General features: G+C 32.2%; 1 protein-coding gene across 4 annotated transcripts in view; it reads left to right on the top strand.

Annotated features, from left to right (window-relative positions):
- Positions 1 to 26166, top strand: part of TTLL7 (tubulin tyrosine ligase like 7) — a 119102-nt gene extending 92936 nt beyond the window's left edge. For all 4 annotated transcript variants that reach the window (XM_039838685.1, XM_039838686.1, XM_039838684.1 and 1 more), the window contains 3 exons: positions 4284 to 4444; positions 10876 to 11049; positions 21439 to 26166. In XM_039838685.1, the coding sequence (XP_039694619.1) occupies positions 4284 to 4444; positions 10876 to 11049; positions 21439 to 21559 (456 nt within the window). In that variant the 3' untranslated portion in view covers positions 21560 to 26166. The remainder of the gene's footprint in view (positions 1 to 4283; positions 4445 to 10875; positions 11050 to 21438) is intronic.
- Positions 26167 to 26672: the final 506 nt, after the last annotated feature.

Raw genomic sequence — 26672 nt, 5'->3', positions numbered from 1 at the left:
GAATTACTATATGTAGAAGTGCTTAGAAAAGTGCTTGGTCCACAGTTAGCACTCAGTGTTAGCTCTGATTCTCTCCTTGTCTGCATAGGTTTCATTTTCTTGCAGGAACAATTTCACTAAGACAAACACCCACTAAGTTCTAGATCTGTCTTGAGCCTTGGGGACATGATAAGTTTATTACCAAGATGGGGATAATTCCTCCTTTTATGTATATAACAGTCTTCATTAAATAAATGGGAAATTAAAATACAGTGAGATGTTGCTAATAGGGAAGACATGCGCGTTAAGGGATCATGGAATAGTTTAGTGGCAGGCAAAAGTCTCTCTGAAGAAGTGATGTTTGAGGTAAGATATAGAAATTCGCCAGAAAAAAAGATAGGGGAAGGCTGTTCCAAGGAGAGGAAAGAGCTAAGTAAAGGCTCAGAGAAGAGATGAGGGATTTGATGTCTTGTTCCCTTTGTTCGCATGTTCTCATGCCCTCCAAATTACAAGTGTCCTGAACCCACTCCCTCCCTAGGACCAGAGCTTGCCTCCTTGGGGGAATTCCTTTAAAACTGAAGACAAAGAGAGGCAAAGAAGAATGTATATTCCCAGTGTGGTGTTCTGGAAAAGGACGAAGTTCCTGGGTCACCTAGACCATGCTAATCTCACCAATGTGGGAAATCACTCTCAGGCAGAGATGCTTGGTGAGGCACAAGAGGCCTGAAGGTTCATCCATCTCCATATTGGAGGAAATCTTAGGAGTGGGGCAGAAGCACTCCCCACTCTAACTCCCTGGCCTCTTTCCGAAGTTGCTGCTTTTAGTCTTGTGTGGCCTAGGATATTAGACCATCGTACTTTTAAAATTCCCTCAAATTAAGAATAAAACATATCCAGAGTAGTAGCCAAGAGAATCTCCTCTAAGTAATGTACCTAGTACAGTGCTTGGCATAGAGCCGGCAGCCAACATGTTAGCCACGCTTCTCTTTTGTTCTTGTACAGCATATGCATTTTACCAGAAACTGTATACAAAAAGAAATAAATGAATAACCCCTAATCTCAAATGCTCACTTTAAAGTTACATAATTATTTAATAATAGTGTGAAATTAAGATAATGTGAAAATTCCCAGCATCGTTAATACTTTTTAATTTTATTATATCGACATATATTTATTCTTGAGACCAATTTATGGGTTATCTTGGCTACTTTTTAAATTCTTCCTGTGTTCTTACTTTTGGCCTGCTGTTACTCACTAATTTATAGAAAGTAGAAAAGAAAATTGGGAAGAGAAATAATTTAAATTTATCACTTACTGCCAGTGTTGATTCTCATATCACATCAGTCATGGGTACTGCTTTCTATATTCAGAAATATAAAGAGTTAAACTAATAGCTTAAGAGAAAATTGTTTAAAAAAAAGTACAAATGAATGCCTGGTATGAATATTATATCAGTATTATTGTGAATAATTCATTTTAAACTTAAAAAAAAAATTCCTCTTTGTAATTAAACATTTGTTATCTGTAATAATGTACTTTTCCAGGACAATTTTTTCACAAGTCACTTTATTAGAGATTGCATTCTCTCTCATTCTCTTCCCCACCACCTACTGTAGGATTTGCAATACTGTTCCCACTTCACAATAAAAGAAGCTGGAACAGGGAGAGAGAGAATGATGCTGCTTACACAATTCATTGTGAGAAGCTGCAGTTGATATTCTTCTATAAATAAAATGTTATTTTGAAAATTTTTTATAAAGCTGCTTTTTAAAGATGTATTTATTCTAAATTTGCCTTGTTCTGAGATAACTAATATCATTTCTTTAAATACGTGTGTTTTGAAGAGAAACAAATTAAATTATTTTACCTGCTTCCAATTGTTCATACGTTTACGCCTATTGAGAGAAATCATATCTTCCCTCAGCCTTTATGTCTGCCAGTCTCTTTCTCTTTTCACTTTTTACTCTCATATTTATAGGTAGTTCCTTTAATTAGATAAATAAAATAAAAAGTGAAAAATCTACTGTGGTGAACTGAAATTAGAATAACTATGTTTATTGGTATTTACGTTTTCATTTTTAAGAGTTTCATTGGAAATGATCTGCATAAATATTAAATACATGTGAATTAGACAAAGTAGGTTTTTTGGTTTTTTTAGAAACCAAAATTAGTAGTCCTTGTTTCATGAATCTCTCTCATTATTTGTCTCTATATAGCTTGCTTTTATTTAGTGTTTTTAGTGTCATTATACCATTTGTGAAGTCAACATGCAAAACAAAAGATAAGATCTTGGCAATAATCCATTAACTAACCAAATGACTCCTGTCCATCTTCCTGGCTCCCATGTTTCAAGCAGCCATTTTTTTGAATTCATGATTCACCAGTTCTTTGCTTTCTTTCTTTCTTCTTATTTTATCTAGGTATTCCCCATAAGTATTTAAAAAATTTAGTTGTTTTTACTTGTATTAAAAGGGTTTCATACGACATGTAATCCCTGGTGTGTATTTTTTTAACTTACCATTATATTACTAAGATGTGCTCTCTTATTGTGTGTTATATTCCGTTCATTTTGGAGTATTTTATAATATTCCAAAAGAGTGAGTTTACTTTTTTACTGTTTACTTTTTCACTGTCTCGTTAATGGAGAGTTAGGTTGTTTCCAGGTGTGTACAATTGTGAACGGCCATTTAAACATTCTTTTACATGCCTGTTGTTTTTAACCTATGAGTTTCTCTTAGGGATAAAATTGCTGTGTCATAGAGTATATGAATTTTCAACTTTAGGAAAGAATGACAAGGTATTTTCCAGAGCAACTGTGCCATTTGTCCTCCCACAATGTCTAAGACACCCTGTAGATCCCTGTCTCTCTAGCATTTAGCATTATCAGACTTTCAATTTTTGTCAATTAAATGGACTTGAAATGATATCTTATAGGCTTAATATTTATTCTTTATGTTTATTGGAAGTGTCTGTTTCCTTTTTTGTGAAATTCCTGTTCCTGTATTTTTGTCAATTTTTTTCTAGTAAGTTGTTGATGTTTATATTAACGATTTGTTAGGTATTCATTATATAGTCCTGATACTAATCTTTTGCTGGAGGTATATGTTTCGAATATATTTTCTCAGTTTGTAATTTGATCTTTTATTTCTTTAAGGCATCTCTTGATGGCCAGAAGTTCTTAATTTCAATATGATCGAAATCTATTAATCTTTTATTGTCTGTACTTTTTTGTGACTCAAGTAACCAAGGTCTAAAAGATATTGACCAATCCTTTCCTCAAAGATATTTAATAGTTTATTTTTTAAACTTAAGATCTTAATCATTCTAGAGTTAAGTTTTATTGAGTGAAGATTCAACTTTATTTTTTAAATAATTTTTTATTTTTCAATTACAGTCGACATGCAATATTATATTAGTTTCAGAAGTACAAAGTAGACATTTATATAACTTATGAAGTGATCATCCCAATAGATCTAGTACTCATCTGACATCATAGTTATTACCATATTATTGACTATATTTCCTATGCTGTACTTTATATTCCTATAACTATTTTGTAACTACCAACGTGTACTTTTTAATTTCTTCCCCCTTTTCACTCATATCCTAACCCCACTCTCACATTGCAACTATCAAAATGTTCTCTGTATCTTAAGTCTGTTTCTGTTTTGTTCATTTTTATTGTTTTTTAGATTCCATGTACAAATTAAATCATGTAGTATGTGTCTTTACCTGACTTATTTCACTTAGCATAATATCAGCTTCATCTTTTTTTTTTAATTACCATTGGAGGGTTGCTCCATAGTGTAGAGGTTAACACATCTGCTTTACATGCAGAAAGACCAGGGTTTGCACCCCAAGTGGAGTCACGGACTATACCCCTAATGCGCCAGGCCCCGGGTGCACTAGGCCCTGGGTGCATGCCGCGAACGTGTGGGAGGAGAATCCCTGCCTTCAGAGATCCAGTTCTTAAGGGGAAACAGCAACATCCATGGGTCAGGAGTGGAAGTGTGGGGGGGAAATTAAAGGGAAGAAAAATTACCATTAGAAAAAAATCTCCATTTATTGATTTGATTTAATTTTAATTTTAAATTGAATCTTTTCTTACTATAGTGGTCTGACTTGCCATCTGTGTCATATACCAAATTTCATGAATGCATGGAGTTATTTCTGAACTTTTTATTCTGTGCTTTTGTTCAATTAGTGTGTGTATGTGTGTGTGTGTATGTAATCATCTTTAAATATTTTCATCTTTGAACACATATATACACCTAGACTTTGAAATGCTTTGGTTTCTCCACTAGGTTTTGGATATAGTGAAAACAAGTATTCGTGCCGTTCTTCCACGCATCTGGAAGGTATCTGATGTCGATGAATTAAATTTATATCGGATTTTTAACCGAGTTTTTAATCGCTTACTCTGGAGTCATGGCCAAGGACTATGGAACTGTTTCTGTGATTCAGGGTAAGTTCTGAGTTATCTTTTATTATTGTTATTTTAAATATTTTAGTTATAGAGGTAGCTCAGTAAAATGGTTGGATTTCTTTAATGATCTCTTAATATATGGACTTTTTACTCTATGTAATTTTTAGTACTCTACTATAATTCATAGCAGTTAAGCTAATTTAGATGAGATAATGAATATGAACACACCACCACCTAACTAATTTGAATTCAGTGGAGAGAAGATAGTTAATTGATAAAAAAATCTCAATATCCTTAAGGTCCTTCCGCTGTTGCTTTTATGTAGCAGACTTCCAAAATTATGGCTGTATTCCTGCTCCTCTCCAAATTTTCAGTCCTGCCAAAGTTGTTGTGACTCATTATCATTTCAGCCTCAAGATATCTAAAAAGAAAAGTTTCATAGCTCTCTTTTATTCAGAAATGGACTTCCTTTAATCTTTTGGACTTCTCTTAATCCAATTGTTATTTTCTCAATTATACAAGTTTGATATCTTAGGGGCATTTACATCTTCCCTTGCCTTCACTGTCTTTATTCAATCATTTGCTAAATCCTGTTAGTTTTTCTGTCAGGGGCCCACTGTGGCTACTCTAGATTGTTTTTCCTTGTTCTTAACAATTATCAAGTACTTACTACTGTATTAAATACTTTTGGAGATACAACGTTGAATCTGATATAGATCCTGCCCTCCAGAAAAATGATATTAGCTAACACAATACAACTTACTATGTACCAGGCATAGTTCTAAACACTTAACATGTATTAAGTGATTTAATCCTCATAACATCACTTTGAAGCATGTTCTCTCATTTTCTCCATTTTATAGACAAGGAAACTGGAGGCACAGGTACATGCTGAGGACCTAGTGCAAGTGGGATTTGAACTCTGGCCCCTGAGTTCATGCTCTTAACCAAGAACCTCTGCTATCTCTAGTAGACAAAATAAGATATGTACAAATTAATGATTATAAAAGAGACAGAGATGAAGTATAGAATTTCAGAGAGTACAGTCTTTTTGATAGAAGGGCTAGGTGAAATTAATAGATTTCTAGGCATTTTTGCCTTCATTTTTTGTTTTCCTTATCCACCTTATTGTCAGGGTCATTTCCTAACATCTGTAGTGATTTCTCTTATTTGTCATTAAAGACTAGACTTCTCATCTAGAGTTAGAAGACTTTCTAATGTGCCTGTTCTTTCTTATTTCTACAGTCTTCTCTCACATTACTCTTTAACTTGAACTCTGTTCCAGAAAAACAAACTCATTATTTTTCAAATATCTTAAAAGTGTTCCCTTTTCGTCCTCTGAGCTGCTGAAGTCATTAAGTATCTGATTGGGTAGCTTCCAAATGCCATTCCTCTAATCCCCTCTGCATTACTGAAACCCTGTGCAAAGACCCAACCTGTACACTTCTTTTGTGAAACCTTAGCAGACTATTGTAGTCTGAAATTATCTCTGAATGGCCTCCATTTAATGTTCTAGTCATCTAGCACTGAATCAGTCATATCATTTGCAGACTTATTCTCACCACCATAATTTTCCTCAGCTGCCATTCACCAACAGGAAGAATTCCTAAGGTGCTCTGGGTTGTGATGAAATCTGAGAGTAATCTTGGCTATAAATTATTTGTACAGAGATTTAAGTGAAACGTTTGAACTGTATTCCATGCCCCTTAGTTGATGTTGTTTTCTCAATGTGAACTCATGAATGGAATTTTTGTCTGTTTGTTGATCCATTGGTTGGAATGCCATATATGAATCCCAGCTACTCTCTACCATGGAAGTCAGTGAAACAGTCTGCTACTGAAATTGGTGCTGGTGGCCTCGAGACCCTAAAGATGCTCATAAAATGGTGGTTCTTTGTCTTTAGGGATCGTCTTCCCTGAACTATTTTGGTAATATATACTAACTTGATTAGAATGCTTTTCTTTTGTTCCTAGCACAGTATTCCTCCGATTTTTTTTTTTCCTGGTGGTATCTGTTACTACTAGTAATAAGAATGAGAGTTACATTTATTGAAATCTTAGCAAGTGCCTGACATTGTAACTTGAAATCTTAACAAGTGCCTGACATTTTACATAGTAAATATTCTTTAATTAATTTAAAAAAATTTTAATTACAGTTGGCATTCAATATCATATTAGTTTCAGGTATATAGCATAATGGTTAGACATTTATGTAACTTATGAGGTAATCCCTCTGATAAGTCTAGTATGCACCTGACACCATACATAGTTATTACATACATATTAAATATTTTTATAATCACCACTACAAAATTTTGAGTAATCAATTGATTATTATTATTCTCAAGATATTAATGAGAAAATTGAAGCATAAAGAGAGTATATAACTTGCTCATAGTAACTAGGCAATCCTGAATTTTAACCCAGGTTGTCTGAGTCAAGAGCCCAAGCTCTTAACTCTATATTTTATTGACTCCCCTGAAAGCAGCATTGTCAGTGGTTGCCAAGTTTGCTTTATTGCAAGTCCATAGCATGAACCAAATCTCCAGGCCATTGCACCTGGGCAGGTGGAGCAAGCGTAGCAAGAGTAGCTTCGAATCCAATTTGACCTCCACTCTCCATCCATTTCCTTAAAAACTTGGTGGTTTGTAGAGGTGAGTTTAATACCAGATTTTATTTTGCAGCTTTGCAAATGAGTTTCTTAGGCTTCCTCAGTTTAATGAGGTCACATGGTATTATGCGTGTTTGATTCTTAGTTTGGACCCAGAATAGTTCTACTTATCTTTGATCATGTGTAGTCAATATATATTCATTTAACTTTGGCTTGTCTAGTAATCAGAGTAAAAATCTACTCTTAACTCAGTTCTAAAGGAAAGACTTTAATAAAATGTGCAGCTATCATTTGGTTAGGTATAAAACCTTAGAAAAATATAATCCAAATAACTCTGGGCTACCTTGATTTTTGCCTTTACCTGTCAACACCCAAATAATAAAAATAAAAACCCATTGCTTGTCCACATTCAGAAATATCAAAAAATATTGTGGATCTTTGTGGCAGGTTTCTCTAGAATTGGCATAGGAGTTTTCCTGATGCATCACACAGAAAACACCTTCATCCTTCTCTGTTGCTCTTCCAAGCTGCTGAAGTCCATGCTCAGTGACTCTTTGTATCACGTGCAGTCTCCTGGGAGTGTTAGAATGCCCATATTCCAAATGTGTTCTCTCCAGGGGAATAGCTCTTGGAATTATCCACAATGTTTACTGGGATAGGAGGAGTCTAGGTGCTATGGGACTCAAACTAGGCCTAAGAGCTCAAGAAATGTAGCCAAGGGAAATAACACTCCCGCTGAGATTTGCAGGAAGAGGAAGAATAGGAGTTTGCCAGGTAAAGAGGAGGATTCAGGGACGAGGATAGGAGAAGGAATGCTTTGTTTGGAAAAACTCTCTCTACTCAAAACCCTGATATCTAAACCCCAAAGAAGAAAATCTGGTTTGGACCTTTTGCCAAATGAATTTTCTTATGGAATTTTGTCACAGAAAAGCTTTTTTCTTTTTCTTTTTCTTTTTTTTGACTCTTTAGACAAGAAGAAATTGTAAGGAATGCTCTAAGGCAATCTTCTTCTATGAATTGTGTGTCTACTAGAAAATGTATGCATAACATGTAGACTAGTTAAAATGATGTGACTCTTATTCTCACATCATTTTTAATTCAGTGTGTTGTTGTTAGTACTCTTTAGCTCATTAATCTTTCTGTTGCTGATTATCTAGCTGGTATAGTCCAGATTTTTTTTATCTTCCCTTCTCCCTTCTTGTACTTTTGGTCACTCAGTCATCTGTATGGACTTCTACCAGAGAAGAGAAAGAAATAAATCAGTTACACTTTTTAGATAATTGCCTTATTAAATGTTTTGATGAGAAAGGAGATGAAAATTATTGGATTACTGGATTATATGAAGCTTTTCAAGTCTTGGGATTTCATTAATAATTTCCCCTTTGTTGCTAGAGGTATTCAGTATTATGTATCTTCTTGTTTTATTACTAAAAAAATATCATTTGAAGTCTTTTCCTTTCATATTGCTTTGTGGATTAGGGAGTACTAGGAAGAACATTTTAACCATTTAATTTTCCTTTTCTAACTCATGGATTTGGGCCCTTTCATTTCCTTGGAATTTAGAGTCAGAAAGCAGACAGATAAGACCCTGGGTTCTCTGATAAAAGCACTGGTATTTTTAATTATTTCTATGTTCTTTCACCTTCTTAAAAATGTTGTGTTAGTATTGAAAATTAAGATTCTGTAGTGTTATAGAGGCATTTCACATTTACTCAGCTTTGCCAAGTAGTGGGTAGGAGCTGGAGGAATCAATTCGAAGGGCAGATTTCCTTTGTGCAGAGGGGTTGCCGTTAGCCTAGAACCAAGTGAAACAAGTCCTGTTCATTTTCTTTGCTCTTTATGAGGGTTTTGATGTGCTGACACTCAAGTATAGATGATAGAGTAGAATGTGGTTTTTGGCCAATGGTGGTGAACATGTACATCAAAAATAGGTAAAAGACTTGATTCATATGTTTGTTTAAAATATTTAAGGAAGAATGAAAGAATGAGAAGCCAAAGCTGTTCATGTTGTAACTCACATATTATTCAGAATGTTAAATCAAGGAATCTCTTTTATCTTTCTTCCATTTTATTTGTTCTTTTCTTACCTCCATACTCCAAGTCAGGAAAAGAAAAATTACCATGATATGAGTGACCTGATAGTGGATCTAATCAAATAGCTCCAAAGGATCAAAATATAAACATGTCCAAATTGAGAGGGGAGAGTGGTGATAGAAGTTGACTTTTGTAGAAATATCCAGAATCCCAATGGAGAGAAAAGTGCTAGGCAGACAGAACATGGGATGTTTTCTGTGTGTGTTTACATTTATATGAAATTTTTATTTCTCTGTGCCCAATATGTAGGGCCTGCTAGATTAAGACATATTATTATAAACATATTCCCTAATTAATTGATGTTCTCCAATACTTTTCTTGATCAAGTTGGGCAAATTGTATATCTATATAAACACACACACATATATATACACACACATACATATACACACATATATAAATGTATTTCATATCTAGTTTTTCTTATATTTAGTAATAAATTAAATTTTATTTTAGAGTTTATTTAACTAGCACATTACTATTTAGTCCTGAACATCTCAGAACATGGAAGATAATTTATTCCTTTTAATCTACTCATTTGAATCTTATTTCTTTTAAGGAAACCTGTCATTCAGTGATGACATACTATCTTTTTTGGGACTGTGTTTCTCCTGAAAAAATAAACGGTAGCCTTTCTACTAAAAATTACCTTTCTGAGCTTCTAAAGCATTTTTTAAAAATTCCAAAGATATCAAATATCCACAGAAGATTGAAAATCGAGGCTGAATTTCCCACTGGGAAGTACATTTCTTCAGAAAAATATTTTCTTTAATATTTTTTTCTTTCTGAAAATCTACTCTTTTCTCTCTCTCTGAGGGTTAAGTGAATTGGTTTATGTAAAATGAGACTTGAAACACTACCAAGTGTGAAACCAAACTTTCCCCTTGAGGCTTGAAAAGAGTTTCATTTACACTAAGGAAATCTCTCTCTCTCTTCGCCCCCCCGCCCCCTTTCTCTTCCTCTCTCCTCTTCTCTCTCGCTCTCTCTCTCTCTCCTTCCATCCCTCCCTCTCCCTCTCTTTTGGTATTTCCTGATTTGGGCCATGACAGTAAACTTAGGAATTGTAAATACACACACACAGACACACACACAATTGAAATTTACCAAGAACATGTGCACTACTGCCTGCTTTGGTATAAGCTGACTGCACTAAAGGAGGGGAGGACATTACCTTTGAGATTGTAGTAGGACAGTACTTGTTGAGATAACATTATTTCCAGAGTACAAAACATACGCTCTAGGAATATCATGGATATAATTACATATGAAAGTGTTTTGAAAAGGGTGGTCATAATCAGGGGATTAACCTACATTCTCCTGGTGTAAAAAGGTTACAAATTAAGTAGCAGCAAATTTTAATTCTTTGGTGGGATTATTTTTAAGGGAGAGGTAAATATAGCTTCCTAGAAAACCTAAATTCCTAGAATACCTAACTTTTGAGAAGTTAACTCAGTATTTTACAAATACTTTAATATAGAATAACTCAGTTTTTCAGGAAGTGTTGGGAAACCATCTTGTTAGCTACTCACAGTTGGCAGCAGTGAAGTCTTTAACGACAAATAGTCTATGAATTCTATGTTGTGTTTTTTAATATAAAAATTAATTTTCAAATACGTATTTATTTTTTATCTTTCAACCTTTTGTAGTTGCTTCAAACGTGTGAGCCTATTTCTTCTTTTTCTTATTGCTTTGTTGCTAGGTAAGTGATATGGCTGGTTGCCATTTTTAGCAGCCTCATGAGGTCATGTCTGTTTCCATGCCAACAGATCCTCTTGGGAGAGTATTTTCAGTAAAAGCCCGGAGGTGGTGACTCCTTTGCAGCTCCAATGTTGCCAGCGCCTGGTTGAGCTTTGTAAACAGTGCCTGCTAGTGGTTTACAAATATGCAAGTGACACAAGAGGATCGCTCTCAAGCATTGGTACCAATTGGGGTAATTCCAGGTACTTGTTTACATTCCCTAGACTCTGGGAGTTTTATGTAAAGTAATGCCACAATGCAGTTTGAAATTGAAAGTCTCTTTTTGTTTATATGGCAAGAGAAGCTAAGACTGAAAATTCATGCATACTATTGTCTATAAAATCTCAATCTTGCACAATCTTTACCTTTAAAGGACTGAACAAAACTGAAGGTGAAAGAAATAACCTGCATGGAAATGAGATTATTTGTTTTACATACTTTGCTTTCAAAAGCCAAGTAAGAGCAACCAAAAATGCTAACAATTTAACATTTTTCCTCAGGGATGTTTCAACATTTATTCTTTATCCTAACAGTTGAAGAGATACCTTTAGTTTAATTTTTATTGTTCAGTATGCCTCTGCTACTCCTTTCATCACCAAACAAATCAGTGGGAAGTGAATTTGTTAAGTTCTATTTAAAAATTGAATTTTCATAAATGTTGTTGAGTTAAAAAAGCATAAAAAATAATATTGTTTTTAAGTTAAAAAAATATAAACAAGAAATACATTTTAGCAATTCTCAAGACAATTATAGTTCTCATTTGAATTAAAGATAAATACGTGACTTTATTTTCAGTATATATAAGTTATAGTACTACTCAGGATAGAAGAGAATAAATGACGACTTTTAAAAAAATAAGTGACCATGAAAAGATGATAGGATTCAAGTAACTAAAAGAAAATACTATAGCTTGGATTTTTTTTTAAGAAATACCTAGAAATTTATCCATTTATTAAAAAGATCGATCATATTCTTGCCCAAGTTCAAAACCATTTGATAGAGAATTATAGGAGTCAGATGATTATCAAAATAGAGTTTAGTTACTGAGAAAAGCTACATGAAGGGCATATGTGTAGATGTGAACCAAGTGAGTTTTCTAATATTGAATTTCAGAATTAAATGTGCCCATTGCGTCAAAGGCAGAGCTAGGTCAACCCGAATCTTCCACTAGCACTACCTCATAAAGTCTAATTCCATTAGTATTGGTAGGAGAGCAAGTAAGAATACATCCTTTCTGCAAATAGGCTGATCCAAAAAGAAAAAGGGGCTATACCAACCATGCTAGTTTCTTTCTTTTAAACCTGCAAATCGGATAACTCACTTCTGGTAAGATGCTAGAAAGTTTCCACTAGTGGAGGTTCTTCTACATAAAAACACAAGGAAGAGAGAGAAATAAACATGTCCTCCTAATATATAGCTATTAAAACCCAAGTCAATGTCACATTAATTTAAAAACATGGAAAAGGGGACCATATCTTTTCCCTATAGATTAGGAACTTATAGCATATTACTTTATATGTAGAAGTCACTTAATTTGATATTTATTAATATGTTGATTAATTTCATTTCTGAAGTATACCTAATGAAACATAAATTATATATAAATTCATATAAATATGCCTAATATAAATAATTTATGAGGTATACATACCTAAATACTTTATGAAGAGATATATATTTGGCTAATATATCTGTAAAATTAAGAGAGAAGAAGATAGAGCTAATAACATTAGTCAGGTTTATGACAATGTTTATCTTCATCAGAAATCTTCAGGGTATTTCTTAAGAGACTTTAAAGAATAAATGGAAGGAAGTGGACTTCAACCTTGCAATCTCAGAAAAACAATAATGTATAGGTACACTAAGTGAAAAGCCATTTCTCAGAGGTAGACTCTTAAGTAAACCAATAGAACTGTTACATAAACTCAGATGGTCAATTATATATATATTTAGTATATATCTAGGATACTATAGTTCTTGGGATCAGTTCAATATTTCACTGTAACTAGACTTACTTGGGAAACCTTGAGATCTTCAGACATTTTCTAATCTCAGCATCTCTGTGTTTCTATCTTTCATGTACTGAGCTTTCATATAAACTCATATCATAAGAGGGGTTCCGTGACTAGAAACATTAATAAAAACTACTGAATTAGAACTTCTGTCTTCAGTTAATAGAGCACTAGATATTTGGACAAATCCTCTCCCTCACAACAACTAGAGAAGCTAGACAAAATATCAAAGCATTTGCTTAAAGATATCAGAAAATGTTAACCAGATACTTGTTAATGAGTATTTGTTAGTACTGAGTAGTGCTTTTGACAGACTCATGGGCCTAAAGGGAAAAAGTGGAGTTCAGGGCTTGCAAAGATGTGGACCTTGGTAAATCCCTAGATTCCTAGGAGAAAAATGTTCCAGATGTTTTGCAAAGCAAAAGTGGACAGAATTACAGGAAAAAAAATAAATAAACAAATCTACAACCATAGAGGGAGATTTTAATATACTAAAAATGTTTTTTCCTCAAAAAAAAATTAAAGTCTAGAACGTTTTAATAATATGATTACCATACTTAACTGTGGTATGTAAATCCAATAACCTCAGAGTATAATACACCAGGCATACCAGGAATTTCTATAAAGATTAACCATATAGTGGAATAATTAAACATATTTCAACAAATTTGTGAAACTTGAAATTATGCAGAGTATTTTTTTCTGACCACATATCATTAAGCTAGAAAACAATAAGAAAATATAACCAGAAAATTTATATTTTGGAAAGATAAAAAAATGCACTTTTAAGTAATCCAGGAATCAAAGAAGAAATCATAATAGACATAAAAGATTTTGAACTGAATGATTATAAAAATCTTACAAATAAAAACTTGCAGTGTGTAGCCAAATTGTTATAGGACTATTTATAGACTTAAATGAACACATTAGGAAAGAGGAAAAGAAAAAATTAAATGAGCTAAGCAATCATCTTGAAAAGTGACAAAATGACATTAAAATAAACCCAAATAATACAGAAAAAGGAAATAAAAATGACAGCAGAAATTAATAATACTAATATTCCTTGACTTAAGATGGGGTTATGTCCCTGTAAACCCATAATAAGTTGAAAATAAGTAGCCAAATACATTTAATACACTTAATCTACCCAACATCATAGCCTGCCTTAAACATGCTCAGAACCTTACATTAACTTATGGTTGGGCAATTATCTTGAATTTCAGCTCAAAAGTAAATCCTTCCTCTTTTTCTCATCAGAAGCAGGAGACACAGATGGGCATTTTGTAGACATGATGGGATGTGACAACACAAAATGCAATATCCAAAAAGCATTGATAACACAGTACACTGTTAGCATATTAGTTGTTTACCCTGTGAACACATGGCTGACTGGGAGGTGCAGCTCACTGCTGCCACCTAGAATCACAACAGTATCAATGATATCACTGTCCTTGGGAAAAGATCAAAATTCAGAATTTGAAGTATAGTTTCTACTGAATGCGTATCACTTTTGCACTATTGTAAAATTGAAAAATCGTAAGTTGAACCATCATAAGTTGGGGAGTGTTTATGTAATGAAATAAACAATAAAAAGATCAGCATGGCTAAAAGTTTACTTTTGAAAAAACTAATAAAATTGATAAACAACCAGTGAGACTGATCAAGAATATAAAAGGCAGATACAGTTAGTATCAAGAATAAAAATAGAGACATTACTACAGATCTTATAAACATGAAAAATTTTGTAAGGAAATATGAACAATTTTATGCTGATAAATTTAGGTTGTTAACAAATTCCTGGGAAAACACATTACCAAAGTGACATAAGATATAGAAAGTCCTTTACATTGTGGGAATCGAATCAATAATTAAAAGCCCCCCACAAAGGTAACTCTAGATTCACATGGTCTTCACTATCTAATTCTACGAAACCCACTAGAGCAGAAAAGGAGGGAGCATTCTCCAGCTTATTTTATGAGGCTACCATACCTTTAATACCACAACCCGACCAGGACATTATGGTAAAGGATAATGACAGTTCAATCTCACTCCTGAATGTAGATGCAAAATTCTTAAAATATTAGCAAAACGAACTCAGAAATTTTAAATAGTATAATGTATCACGACCAGTTTCTGTTTATTGTATTAAAGGGTGCAATAACATTAAAAAGTGATCAATGTAATTTTCATAAAATAAAAGATAATTTTAATAGATACAGATAATCACTTGATGGAATTCAATATACATTCATTCCTTAAAAAATGCTGAGCAAGCTAGAAACAAAAGGGGAAAAGTTCCTTAGTCTACTAAAGGATAACTATAACAAGCATACCTAATGGTGAAATGTTGAAGGCTTTCCATTTGAGATGAGGAACTAGACAAGGTCGCTTGTTACTACTGCTTCTGTTTAGTGTTGTGCTGGAGGTCCTAGCTGGTTTAATGAGTCAAGCAAAAGAAATTAAAGATATTATATTTGAGAGAAATAACTAAAACTCATTACTAGTAGATATGATTGAGTTCATAGAAAACTAAATAAATCTATAGATAAACTATTAAGTAAATTTAACAATTTTGATTAAATCAAGGTCAAGATAAGAAAATTAACTGTAGTTTTTCTATATCAACAATAGCTAGAATATGAAATTTTAGATACAATATCATTTTTCATAACATCAAAGCATAGCTAACTTAGGAATAAATAGAACAAAATGTGTAAGACTTTTTTGCAGGAAAATGTAAAAAATTGAAAGATATATGTTATTTATCATTGAAATTAATATTATTATGTCAATTCCTCTCAAATAGTTCTGTACATCTACAAATTCAGTGCAACCCTAATATAAAACCCAACAAATTTAGTTTGGGGGGTGTAGTATTTGACCAAAGCTGTTCCAATATTTATATAGAAAAGTAAAGGGCCAAGAGTAAATGAAAAACTCTTGAAATAGAACAATAAAATGTTAAAATTTATTAACTACAGTGTACTAAGACTTACAATAAAGCTAAAGTAATTTAAGACAATTACTACTGCTAAAAGTATAGACAGACCAATGGCACAATTCGGAAAGGTCATCCATAGACCCAAGCATATATAGAGACTTTATTTATGACTACAAGGGATACACTTAATTTATGACAAATGAGAAAAGGAAGTTTGTTTAAACAAATGGTGCTGGGATAATTGAGTTTCCAAATAATAATAATAATAGAAAACTTGAGTTTACCCACACCATATGCAAGAATCATTTTCAATGAATTTAGTATATGGATATGAAAAGCAAAACTAAAAATCTCAGAAAAATATAGGGGAATATTTTCATGACCTCAAGGTGTGCAAAGATTATAAAAATATAAGACCAAAGTACAGATGATAAACGAAAAGATGAATTTTACTGTGTTAAAATTAAGAACATATATTCATCAGAATATCGCAGGTGGGTGTGAGAAAGCAAGCCATAGAATGAAGCAAAGTATTTGGAGGAAGATACTTGTAGAAGCTGTTCACACAAGAGTTTGAAAAAAAAAAAAAAGGACCAATAAACATTTGAAAAAGTGTTTAACCCTTTTCCTGTTTAGAAAAAAAAAGTAGAGCTCAGTGCCAGCATTCATTTAACATGCGTAGGAATGCTACATTTTCTAAGATTTGACATTTCCAGCGATTGAGAATTACTATATTTTTTAAATGAAAATACCACTACTGAAAACAGAATGCTATAAACACAATGATGTTATTTGTTTCCAAAGACTATCTATATACTAGAGTGATGCTACGAACTCTAGTGATACTAACTCTCTTATTCTGCTGGTGATAGTGAAAATTGGTACCTTTAAAAACTGGCATTATAAAGTCTACCTTCTTTACAGCTATTCTATTACCAGTAATTCTCAGCAGAAATGTTTGCACATGTGCAGAAGACCATTATTAGAATGATCATAGTAGAATTTACTTAATAGCTAAATTTGAGAAACAACCCAAATATGTATTCATAGAAAAATGGACACATTTTCTGTATTGTCAAAACAATGAAATATTATACAGCATTGACAGTGAACAAACTGCACGCATACAAGGCAACATATGTGAGTCTCAAACATAAAGTTGAGCAAAAGGAATACATACTTCATTTCATTTATTTTAAAATGAAAAGCAGGCAAAACTAAATTTTGGTGTTTATGGAATGTGTACTTGGGTAAACAAGGAAGTAATTACCATAAAAGTCTCCATAGTGGGTAACTTTATAGGGAGGGAGGGTGCTGTAATACAGAGCTCTGGGGTGCTAGGAATGTTCAGTTATTTAAGCTGGGTAGCATTTAGATTTTATGTGCTTTTTCAGTGTGTGCTATACTTTATAATTAGGAAGTTTTAAAAATTGAGTCAAATACATGGTATTATTATGGCCTTAAGTTAAGATAGCTTAATACGTCTGTCTTAGAACATGGATGGTCTTGCTAGTAAGGCTGATGTTCATAACACATAAGTAATATTTCACCCACATATACTATTTCATTGGCTCTGTACTCTGTGAGACAGGCATGGCAGAAACTATTGGACTCTTCACAGATCAGAAACTGAAGCCCAAAGAGGCTGAATGGCTTATCCAGATCCACATTGCTAGCATATGGCAGAGGTGGAACTTGAAACTAGGACTAACCCTTTTCCCAAAAAAGTCAAAGTTAAAACTATAGGACAATGCATACCCACTGGGATGACTATTAAAAAAAAAAAAAACAAAACAGTAAGTGTTGGTGAAGATATTGAGAAATTAGAGCCCTCATGCATTCTTAGTTCAGAATGTAAAATGATGTGGCTGCTATGGAAAACAGTTTGGCATTCCTCAAAAAATTAAATATGGAATTACCATATAAGCTAGCAATTCCACTCCTAGGTTTATACCACAGGGAACTGAAATGAGGACTTAAACAGATACTTTTACACCAATGTTTACAGCAACAGTATTCACAATAGCCAAAAGGTGAAACAATTCAAGTGTACATCATCAGATGAATGGATAAAGTGTGGTATATACACGTACAATGCAATATTATTCAGCATATATACAAAGGAATGGATTCTGATACATGCTGCAACATGGATGAACCTTGAAAGCATGCTGAGTAAAACAAGCCAGGCACAAAGGGCCAAAATATAATATGATTCTACCTACATGAGATATATAGAATAGACAGATTCAAAGAGACAGAAAATAGAATAGAGGTTATTAGAGACTGGGAAGAGGAGAAATAGGGATTTAGCGTTTAATGGATACAGAGTTTCTGAGATGATGAAAAAGTTCTGGAACTAAGTAGTGGTGATGGTTACACAACCATCGTGAATGATTTTAATGTAACGAATTGTACACTTAAATAGTAAAACCGAGTAAGTTTTATATTATGTACAGTTTACCACATTAAAAAAAATTTTAAAAACGCAGAACAAATATTATGATGAACTTTATTTACCTTGTGTTCCCCAAACCAGGAAGCTGAGTTTATTCTGGGGGTATCAGGGATCCTGATCTTACTCCAGAAAAATCTCAGAAGGGTGGCATAGCTTAAGTTTTCAAGGCTAATTCCCTACCAGCCTTGAAATGCTTCATGTTCTAGAGATTCTCTGTGGTTGGCAATAATTTGGTACGTGACAGATCAACCAATTCTACATCAACCAGGAATTAGACAAATGCATATTTTATGTCTATATACTGGATGTGTGAAGATGTGCAGACCTAGCCTCAGGGATGAGTTAGAGTATATGTGTGAAGAAATAGGATAGTCTGAGGTATTTCTCCTTGGTATGAATTAGCTACAAGTTAGCTATTTTAGTACATCAAGAGTAAGCTAGAATAAAAATAAAGCTTCAACTTTTCACATTTGTTGCTACTTTAACACAAACTCTTTAGATGTAATCTATAAATTCACTTCCTAGTGATATTCTTTCTGCTAAAAAAAAAATCAAATTTATTATTTAACTTCATTGCAAAGAACATTTCAAAAATAATCTTTGATATTTAGATAGTGTGAGATCTCCCAAGAGATATTACTGGAAATATTGAGGCAAATAATCCACTGTGTTTCTCTATAATGCTTTAAAATATCCCACAGCACTAGCTATAGGGAAGCAAAGTGTTTCTTCCAATGTGATTTCATAGGTTTTTTTGAGTTCATACTAAACCTCTTTTTCTTTTCAAGTCTTAAAAATAGTTTCGTTTTAGCTTTTTCTGCTCCTATTAAAAAGTTTAAGTTTGTGGATGTATATTTTTATACTTTCTAGGATATATTTAATACTTCTGAAAAAATGAGTATAATCATTGTATCCATTAGTTTTAAAATTGAAATTCATACAGAAAAATGAAAATATAGTATAGTTTCTAGGAGCAGTTATTCTTAGCCCACACGGATTGTAATCCTGGCTCTGCCACTTACTAGCTATGTGACTGGGCAAGGCATTTGACCCCCCTGCATGCTTTAGTGTATTCATCTATAAAATAGAGCCTACAATAATATCTACCGTATAGAATTGTTATGAGAACTGAGTTAATATTGTAAAGTAATTGGAATGGGCACATGAAAACACTATTTAAATATTAAATGGTATTAAATAAAGTAATATAAGTTAGCTGTAACCTGGACTTTGTGTTTTATTTTTTCATCTGTGAAATGGAGAAAGAAATCTATAACTCAAAATGATATGTGAATGTTATTGTAATACCAATAGTAACTATTGCTTGGAAGTTCTTCAAAAGAAAGTTGATAGAAGTTACTGTTTACTCTGATAAATATCAATGTAATCAGAATGCATTTGCTTTGCAATAGATGATAAAATAACTCTCAACTAATACAAAAGAGTAGGTTTTGATCAAACACCTTTTTTTTTGCACGTTTGGCCTAGGTAGAAAGGGTAGCTTTTTGATGGCAGAAGATATTAAATTAATCATCTTGACTCCACTAGTTCTTGACATAATAATTTGTATAAATTACCCAAGTGATATTAAGAAAATAATTTGTATAATCTGTGATGTGAGAAATCAGTTGTTTCATTATTTATCACCCATTGTGCAATTTTGATTTAATTTGGTTTGTTGTGTATTATTTTACTGCTCTATTAACCTAATGATTTGAGCAATTATTTATCGTTTGTGATATTAGGTAATAGATTAAGGGGATATTATTAGATAATTCATGATAAAATGATGTTTATGAATATTATAATAGAGAATTCTGCTACTTTAATCTGAATGCTGTATACGGTTGATCATAATGAACAAAATTCATGTCACACAACTATAAGTGTAATTTTTTATTAACATAGAGATATGGTAGTTATCACCATTATTTAATATAGAAAAGATAAACTGATAGTAAACTTTGGCCCTGGATTTCTTCACATATCTATGGAAGTATTATACTTTTACTAGAAGATCTTAATGTCAAGTGAAGAAAATAAAATAAATGATTTGATGCTTTACCATTGTTTATTTTTTCAAGAAAACTGGTAATTACAAATCTTTTATTGCTACTTCTGCTCTTGAAGATTCCTCATAGATCTCTTTGTCCTGGCTTTATAGCATGTCCTTCTCATTATTGCCGGTACTTACACTGTTAATAGTGATGTTTATGTGCATTTGTTCATATGGATTTCTGAGATCATTTCTCTCTAGACATATAGAGTAGCATGGCCTAATGCTAATCAAAGTTTTTTTCCAGAGGAAAACGGTATATAGATGCACACTCTTATTTGCAGTTTCTAATACCAAATCTCTGAAAAGTAAAAAAAAAAAAGTAATATGTTTATTGGCAAATCTGACCTGAATTGACATGAAGTCATTTATAGTCTGTATCTGATTTATTTTGAATATTTATACATTTTACTATAGCAATATTAATTGTTTGTTTACAGAATGCTGTTCCAAGGCCCTGATGGAGATGTTATATATAGTATATATACTATATTGTTCTAAAATTTGGAAAATTCATGTATTCTGAAATACATTTGGCTGCAAGGGTTGTATGCAACCAGTAATTGTGATTGTTTTGGTATTCTGTAATCCTAACTCTTGTGTGGTCTAAGAATATAAGATTTGTAATCTAGTTATGAATGTTAATCTTTAATTTTTTCTTTTAGATTACCTATAGTTGTAATACATCAATGAAATATTATTAAATTGTAATGAATGGTTCCAAAATCCTTGAAACAAACACTTATTTGTAATGTGGCTAGCCAAATCTCATATCACATGTTTTTAAAGAAATATTTGACTGGCTTCACATATTATTTACAAAGATTAATGATGAATTACAAATTAATGTCAGCCATATAAACAGTTTCCTAGCATGTGAGTATAATGGTGCTTCATGGGATATCTTGGGGTACTAAGATTATATATTGCTTCTTGGGGCTTTATGACCCTCTTCCCACTCCCCCGACACCAATCTGGGAGAAGAAATCTTTTTATATGGATTACATTTTTTTAAGTATCATTTCTCATGGAGGATATATAAATTACTAGTCACATAACACTTTAGTGAGAGATGTTAATGCTAACTTGACTTTAAAAGTCTAACTTTTGAACTATTATTTTTAGGTATTTACTACCAGGAAGTACACAATTCTTCATGAGAACACCAACCTACAACTTGAAATACAGTTCACCCGGAATGACTCACTCCAGTGTTTTGTTTACATCACGATATGACCATTTGTGAAACAGAAAAGAAGCTCGCCATGGGTTATGCATAATAGCAATTCATTTTCTCCCTAATTTAAACATGCAAAGAAAGCAACCATTAAGTGCTGTTTTATGTATATACGACATATATGTGTGAAAATATATACACACATGCACTCAAATAACATATATATTTATTATATGAAAGAAGAATTAGCAGAAAACTGGATATAAGACTTAACCTTTCTGGAAATGTAATAAACCATGTTAATACTGTTTACACAAATATGTGGATGTCTAGAATTTGCTAGGTTTATAACTAATACCTTCCTACTAGAAATGTTATTTTTGCTGCAGAATATATAAAACAGAATTTGATCCTGAAGATCCCATTACAGTGTTAAATTATTTTCTAGATAACACGTCTTTTGACTTGAAAAAGCATTAATAGTATAATACCTTATTAATTCTCTTATGTATAGTAGCCATTTAAAATGAAAAAAATTAGAATCCTGGTGTTGCTTGATGATAGGATTAAGTATAAAACGGGTTTATCATAACTGTAGCACACTGTAAAGTACTATAAAAATCCCAACCTGATTCTTCAACATTTTATTCCTCTATGTGGAAATTTAGCTACTAATGATAATGTACATTTTCAGTAAGGATCTCGAAGTTCATATTATGATCTAAAATGAAAGACAATCCAGTGAGTTAAAAATAAAGAAACCATAAACTAGCTTTTAGTTTTACTTTTCATTGGGAATCACATAAAGAACAAAAAATGATGATAATGACAAAATCGTATAATTTTTGCATCTGATACTACTCGCCTTTATTTGGAAAGTATAGCTCCAATTGGTACTGATGGTCAAATACATTTTTTTCTGTTCTTCGGAAGTAGTAGAATTTACTTTTCAAATTTATTTCAATTTTACAGGATAATGTCTCATACTTCTAAGTTTTTCAATGTTGAGACCAATTTACATTGCAAAGTCTAATGTACAGTTTTACATGGCACCAAAGGAAATAATCTAAATTATTGCAAATAGAAGATTCTGATCACTGGATATTATTAGTCATGATGTACCCTTGAGAAGTCTTTTTAAATTACAGTATGAAGTTTCTTTTCATTCAAAGTTATTATGCATAAGTTTCATAGCCGTTTACTTTTCTCGCTGACAGTTTCAAAAACGAGTAAGCTTTCACTTTTCCATGAAAATATAAAGAACATGATCATCGACATGGCAATCCTTAGAAATTGCAATATTCACCCAGAAGTTTTATTTTCTAACGGATGCTAATTATTTGCAAAATTCATGAATGTTTTACCTCCTTTTATTAATCTAAAAGCTATTTCCAATAAATCAAGAAATGACCCCAAAGTCAAAGGAGAATTGAGGGAGGCAAACTGGCCTGGTTTAATTAACAAGCTGGATAATTGGCACCCCAAAGTTATAAGTTAGATATACTTTGCTCTTAAGGCCATATTCTAAGACTGTTTTTGGCTAAAATAGGTTATTTTCTAAATTATTGCTAGCTACTTGACTCTTATGCCTACCTAGCATCCATATTCCAATAGATACTTTTTCTTGCTATATTCCTCCCAAAGAATTTGTTATTGTCTTTTTGGTGCAAGAGAATAAAGATGTCAGGATGAAGGAAATTACAGTGTAACTGAGTGTTGGTGACTTTATTTTGTGAATTCTTAAATATGTTACAGAATTTTTTAGAATAAATAATGCAAAGATTGGGCTATTACAAAATTATTAGAAGAATGATCAGCAAGTAGGCCTTTTCATGGAGTATTTTTAGTCATTTTTCTTTTAAATTCACTATTTGTCCATGAATGAGACAATTTCAAGTGTCTGGTATATGATATCAGTACAGTTTGTTGGCCACTCACTTGTGTTAGTTTAAATAAAAAAATGGTTATTTAATTTGCTAGAGTAAACGCTTTGGAACTTCTGTTCTTAGTTGCATAAGAGTGAAATTTCTATTTAAGAATGTCTGACATGGGGATGAGCCCTGTCACCCTAGGAAAAAAACAGAATGCAAAAAAATTTAAAAACCAAGAGTAAATTTAAATACATAAAACGATGCAAATAATTGATTAAAACATTTCCTTTCTCTAGTTATTTAAGTCTGCTTTTTTCTGAGCAGTATAAATAGGCCCACATTCACCCATTTATACTGATCCAGTTTGCTATGATGAAGTTGTAAATAAAGCCATGGACTCATTATTTATATATACTACCTGGTATGCTGTGGTCTATGGTTGCTGTAGTACTTATTCTCTAATGAGAAACCAAGAAGAGAAGATGCAGTAATAAACTAGAAAGTCTCCAGAGGCCATAGAAATGTTTAGAAGTATAAAATATTTCTTAGTTTTTCTTATACATTTTTTATTCATGGAGTTAAAACATGTCAGTATAAGTGATAGTGTGGCTTTGGCTCTCTCTTCTAGGAGAGAAAATAAGTATCTGAAAAATTCCACAAGCTATTCAACCTTACCAGGAGTTTTTAATAGGGAATTTGGTTTATTTATAATAAAAGCATATTTTTATTCTGTTATTTAAAAAAATCCCTGATCATTCTGTAAATCTAAGATTGGAATGCTTCCCAGAAGTGTATACGATTGCAATGATTTCCAGAACTGTATAAAAAGCAAACTTTTTATTTTAAATCATCATCTGTGAACATAGTATGAGATTGCAGATTAGTTTTCACTTTAATAATCCAGGATTGTAGATTAGTTGCCATTTGTAATCTGCCGAAAGAAATACTGTGATTCTTATTACGAGTATTGTTACTAGCAATAAATTTTATTTTACTTTAATTTCATTTACCTTGCATATATAAAAATGAAATTATAATAGGGCCAAATGTGGAAATGGCAACAGTAACCTCTGCCTAGAACATAGTTGAATATCCCTGGTTATCTATAAGATGCAAAGATATATACAAATATCTGTAGGTCTAAATACACAAAAAGTCTTACTAATTTCTTCTCCCTAAAACTAAAATGAACCAACTCAAACAAAAACCCCAACCTTCTTTTCATTTAATATTTACACGCGACTAGATGACAGTGATTTCTAGACATCAAGAAAAAGATTTCATTCTAATTCTCTTTTTAATTTGGAATGTATATGACTGTAGAATTTTGTTACCTAACTGGAAATTTCAGGTGTTTTAATATAAATTAATCCAAATATTTTCTTCTTTAGCATGTTAAAGCCATTTCATTTAAAAATTCTCTTGAAATCTAAACATACACACTACTTGACCTTTTTGAAAGTACCAAAAAATTGATAGTTGCATAAATGCTATTATTTTTAGTTTTCTATAAAGCACTAATTTATTCTTAAATGTATACTCTTTTTAAAATAATAGCAAATACCTCGAAAAGAATGACAGAAAATACTTTTCCATTCTGTTCTCTAAAGCTGATTTACATTTTGAGTCTTAGTTAACTTGATTCTAATGGTTAAACAATAAAAAGTATAACTACAATTAATGTGTTTCTGTGACCTGATTTTTAAAAATATGCTTTCTTTTTTAAATCGAAGGATTTAGACTTTCAAGGACTTAGTTATCTAAATATTTTGGGCTAATATTACTTATGCACAAATTAAAATTTTAGAAATGTATTTATGACTAAAATGTTATTTCCTACTCCTTCCTTCCTTCCTTCCTTCCTTCCTTCCTTCCTTCCTTCCTTCCTTCCTTCCTTCCTTCCTTCCTTCCTTCCTTCCTTCCTCCCTCCCTCCCTTCTTTTTTTTATACTTTATGTTCTCTTCAAAGTTTTGACCTTTGCATGGACAAAGTCAAGAAAGAGAAATCTTGCCTTATTTTTATCCTTGTCAACAATAAAAGTTGGATAATGAATCATTGGATCTAGTTAATTTGTCTGCTGAGATTTTTAAAAATCAAATTGAAGTCCATGTCTAAAAAACATTAATTGCTTGGATTCAAGGTACACGGCTACAAATAACAGTCTTGTAACCAAAAAATTAATATATTAAAACTTATTGCACACTTTGAGATTGCTGCTCTTTTTTTTGTTTGTTTTGTTTTGTCATAAATGGGTATATGATAGATTGAAGGAAAACTAGTCAGATAATACATTCTGACTAGCTGGGCTGTATTATCTAAGAAGAGCAACATAAAGCTTCTATTTTTATTCTCACTTATTTGAAAACTATTAGTAAAATCATCATTCAATAGACTAACATTTTCTATGTTAGTAAGAAGACTTACAAAAGTAATCAGATAATGGTAATATTTCTCTTTCAAAGGCTAACAACAATTCTTGTTCTTGAGGTAGTCGGTTCATACAATAACTACTGTACATCCTATGGCATCGAATATTAATAGATTTGCTGAAGATTCTGGGTTTGAAGATTAGCTTGAAAGCAATACTTTTGCTACCATGAATCATGACTCAAATTATCCCCATATGCTTTACTACCTGTATATGAATGCAAATATTGTTACAGAAAATATGCTTGAAATGTCAACACAATGTGCAATTAGTATGGCATTGTCATGCTTTAGCATGTGATATCTGTATGGTGAAGTTATTTCAATTACTTAGATATGTTATTATAATAAAAAATGTTTAACATAAGAAAACTACAATATGCCATCAAATGGTTATTTTTGTTTTGCACACACACACGCACACACACACACACACACAATTTTTAGTAGGAAAATAGATTGGCTTTCAATTAATTGTTCAGGGGGATGAAGTACATTTTCACAGTAATTTTTTTCTGCTGTACAGACAGCAATAGCGCTGTGGGGATAACATTACCTGCTATTAAAGTCAGGTCGAATATACGAAATTAGTGTCAATTTCTCTCTTAGCTGGAAGACACTTTTCTGAAATTTAGAAATGGCACATCTTTCTAGCATCATTGATTACAATAGTATTACTAATATGAATAGAATTATGTCAGCATCTCAGCAAAGAAGTTCACTTTTTTCAGAAATTTATAATTTTATCTTCGTTAAAACATTATGCTATATTTCAATAAGAAGCATATTCTAGTTTTATTGCCATTCATTCCATTCTTTAAGATTATGAAGAAATTAGAAAATTTTCCTTTAAAGAACGGATGCACTTTGGATAAAAAACCTTA

Source organism: Pteropus medius, unplaced genomic scaffold, assembly GCF_902729225.1.
Source record: "Pteropus medius unplaced genomic scaffold, Ma_sr-lr_union100, whole genome shotgun sequence".
Taxonomy (NCBI): domain Eukaryota; kingdom Metazoa; phylum Chordata; class Mammalia; order Chiroptera; family Pteropodidae; genus Pteropus; species Pteropus medius.
Note: the sequence above shows the minus strand (reverse complement) of the source record. Positions and strands in the feature narration are given on the sequence as shown.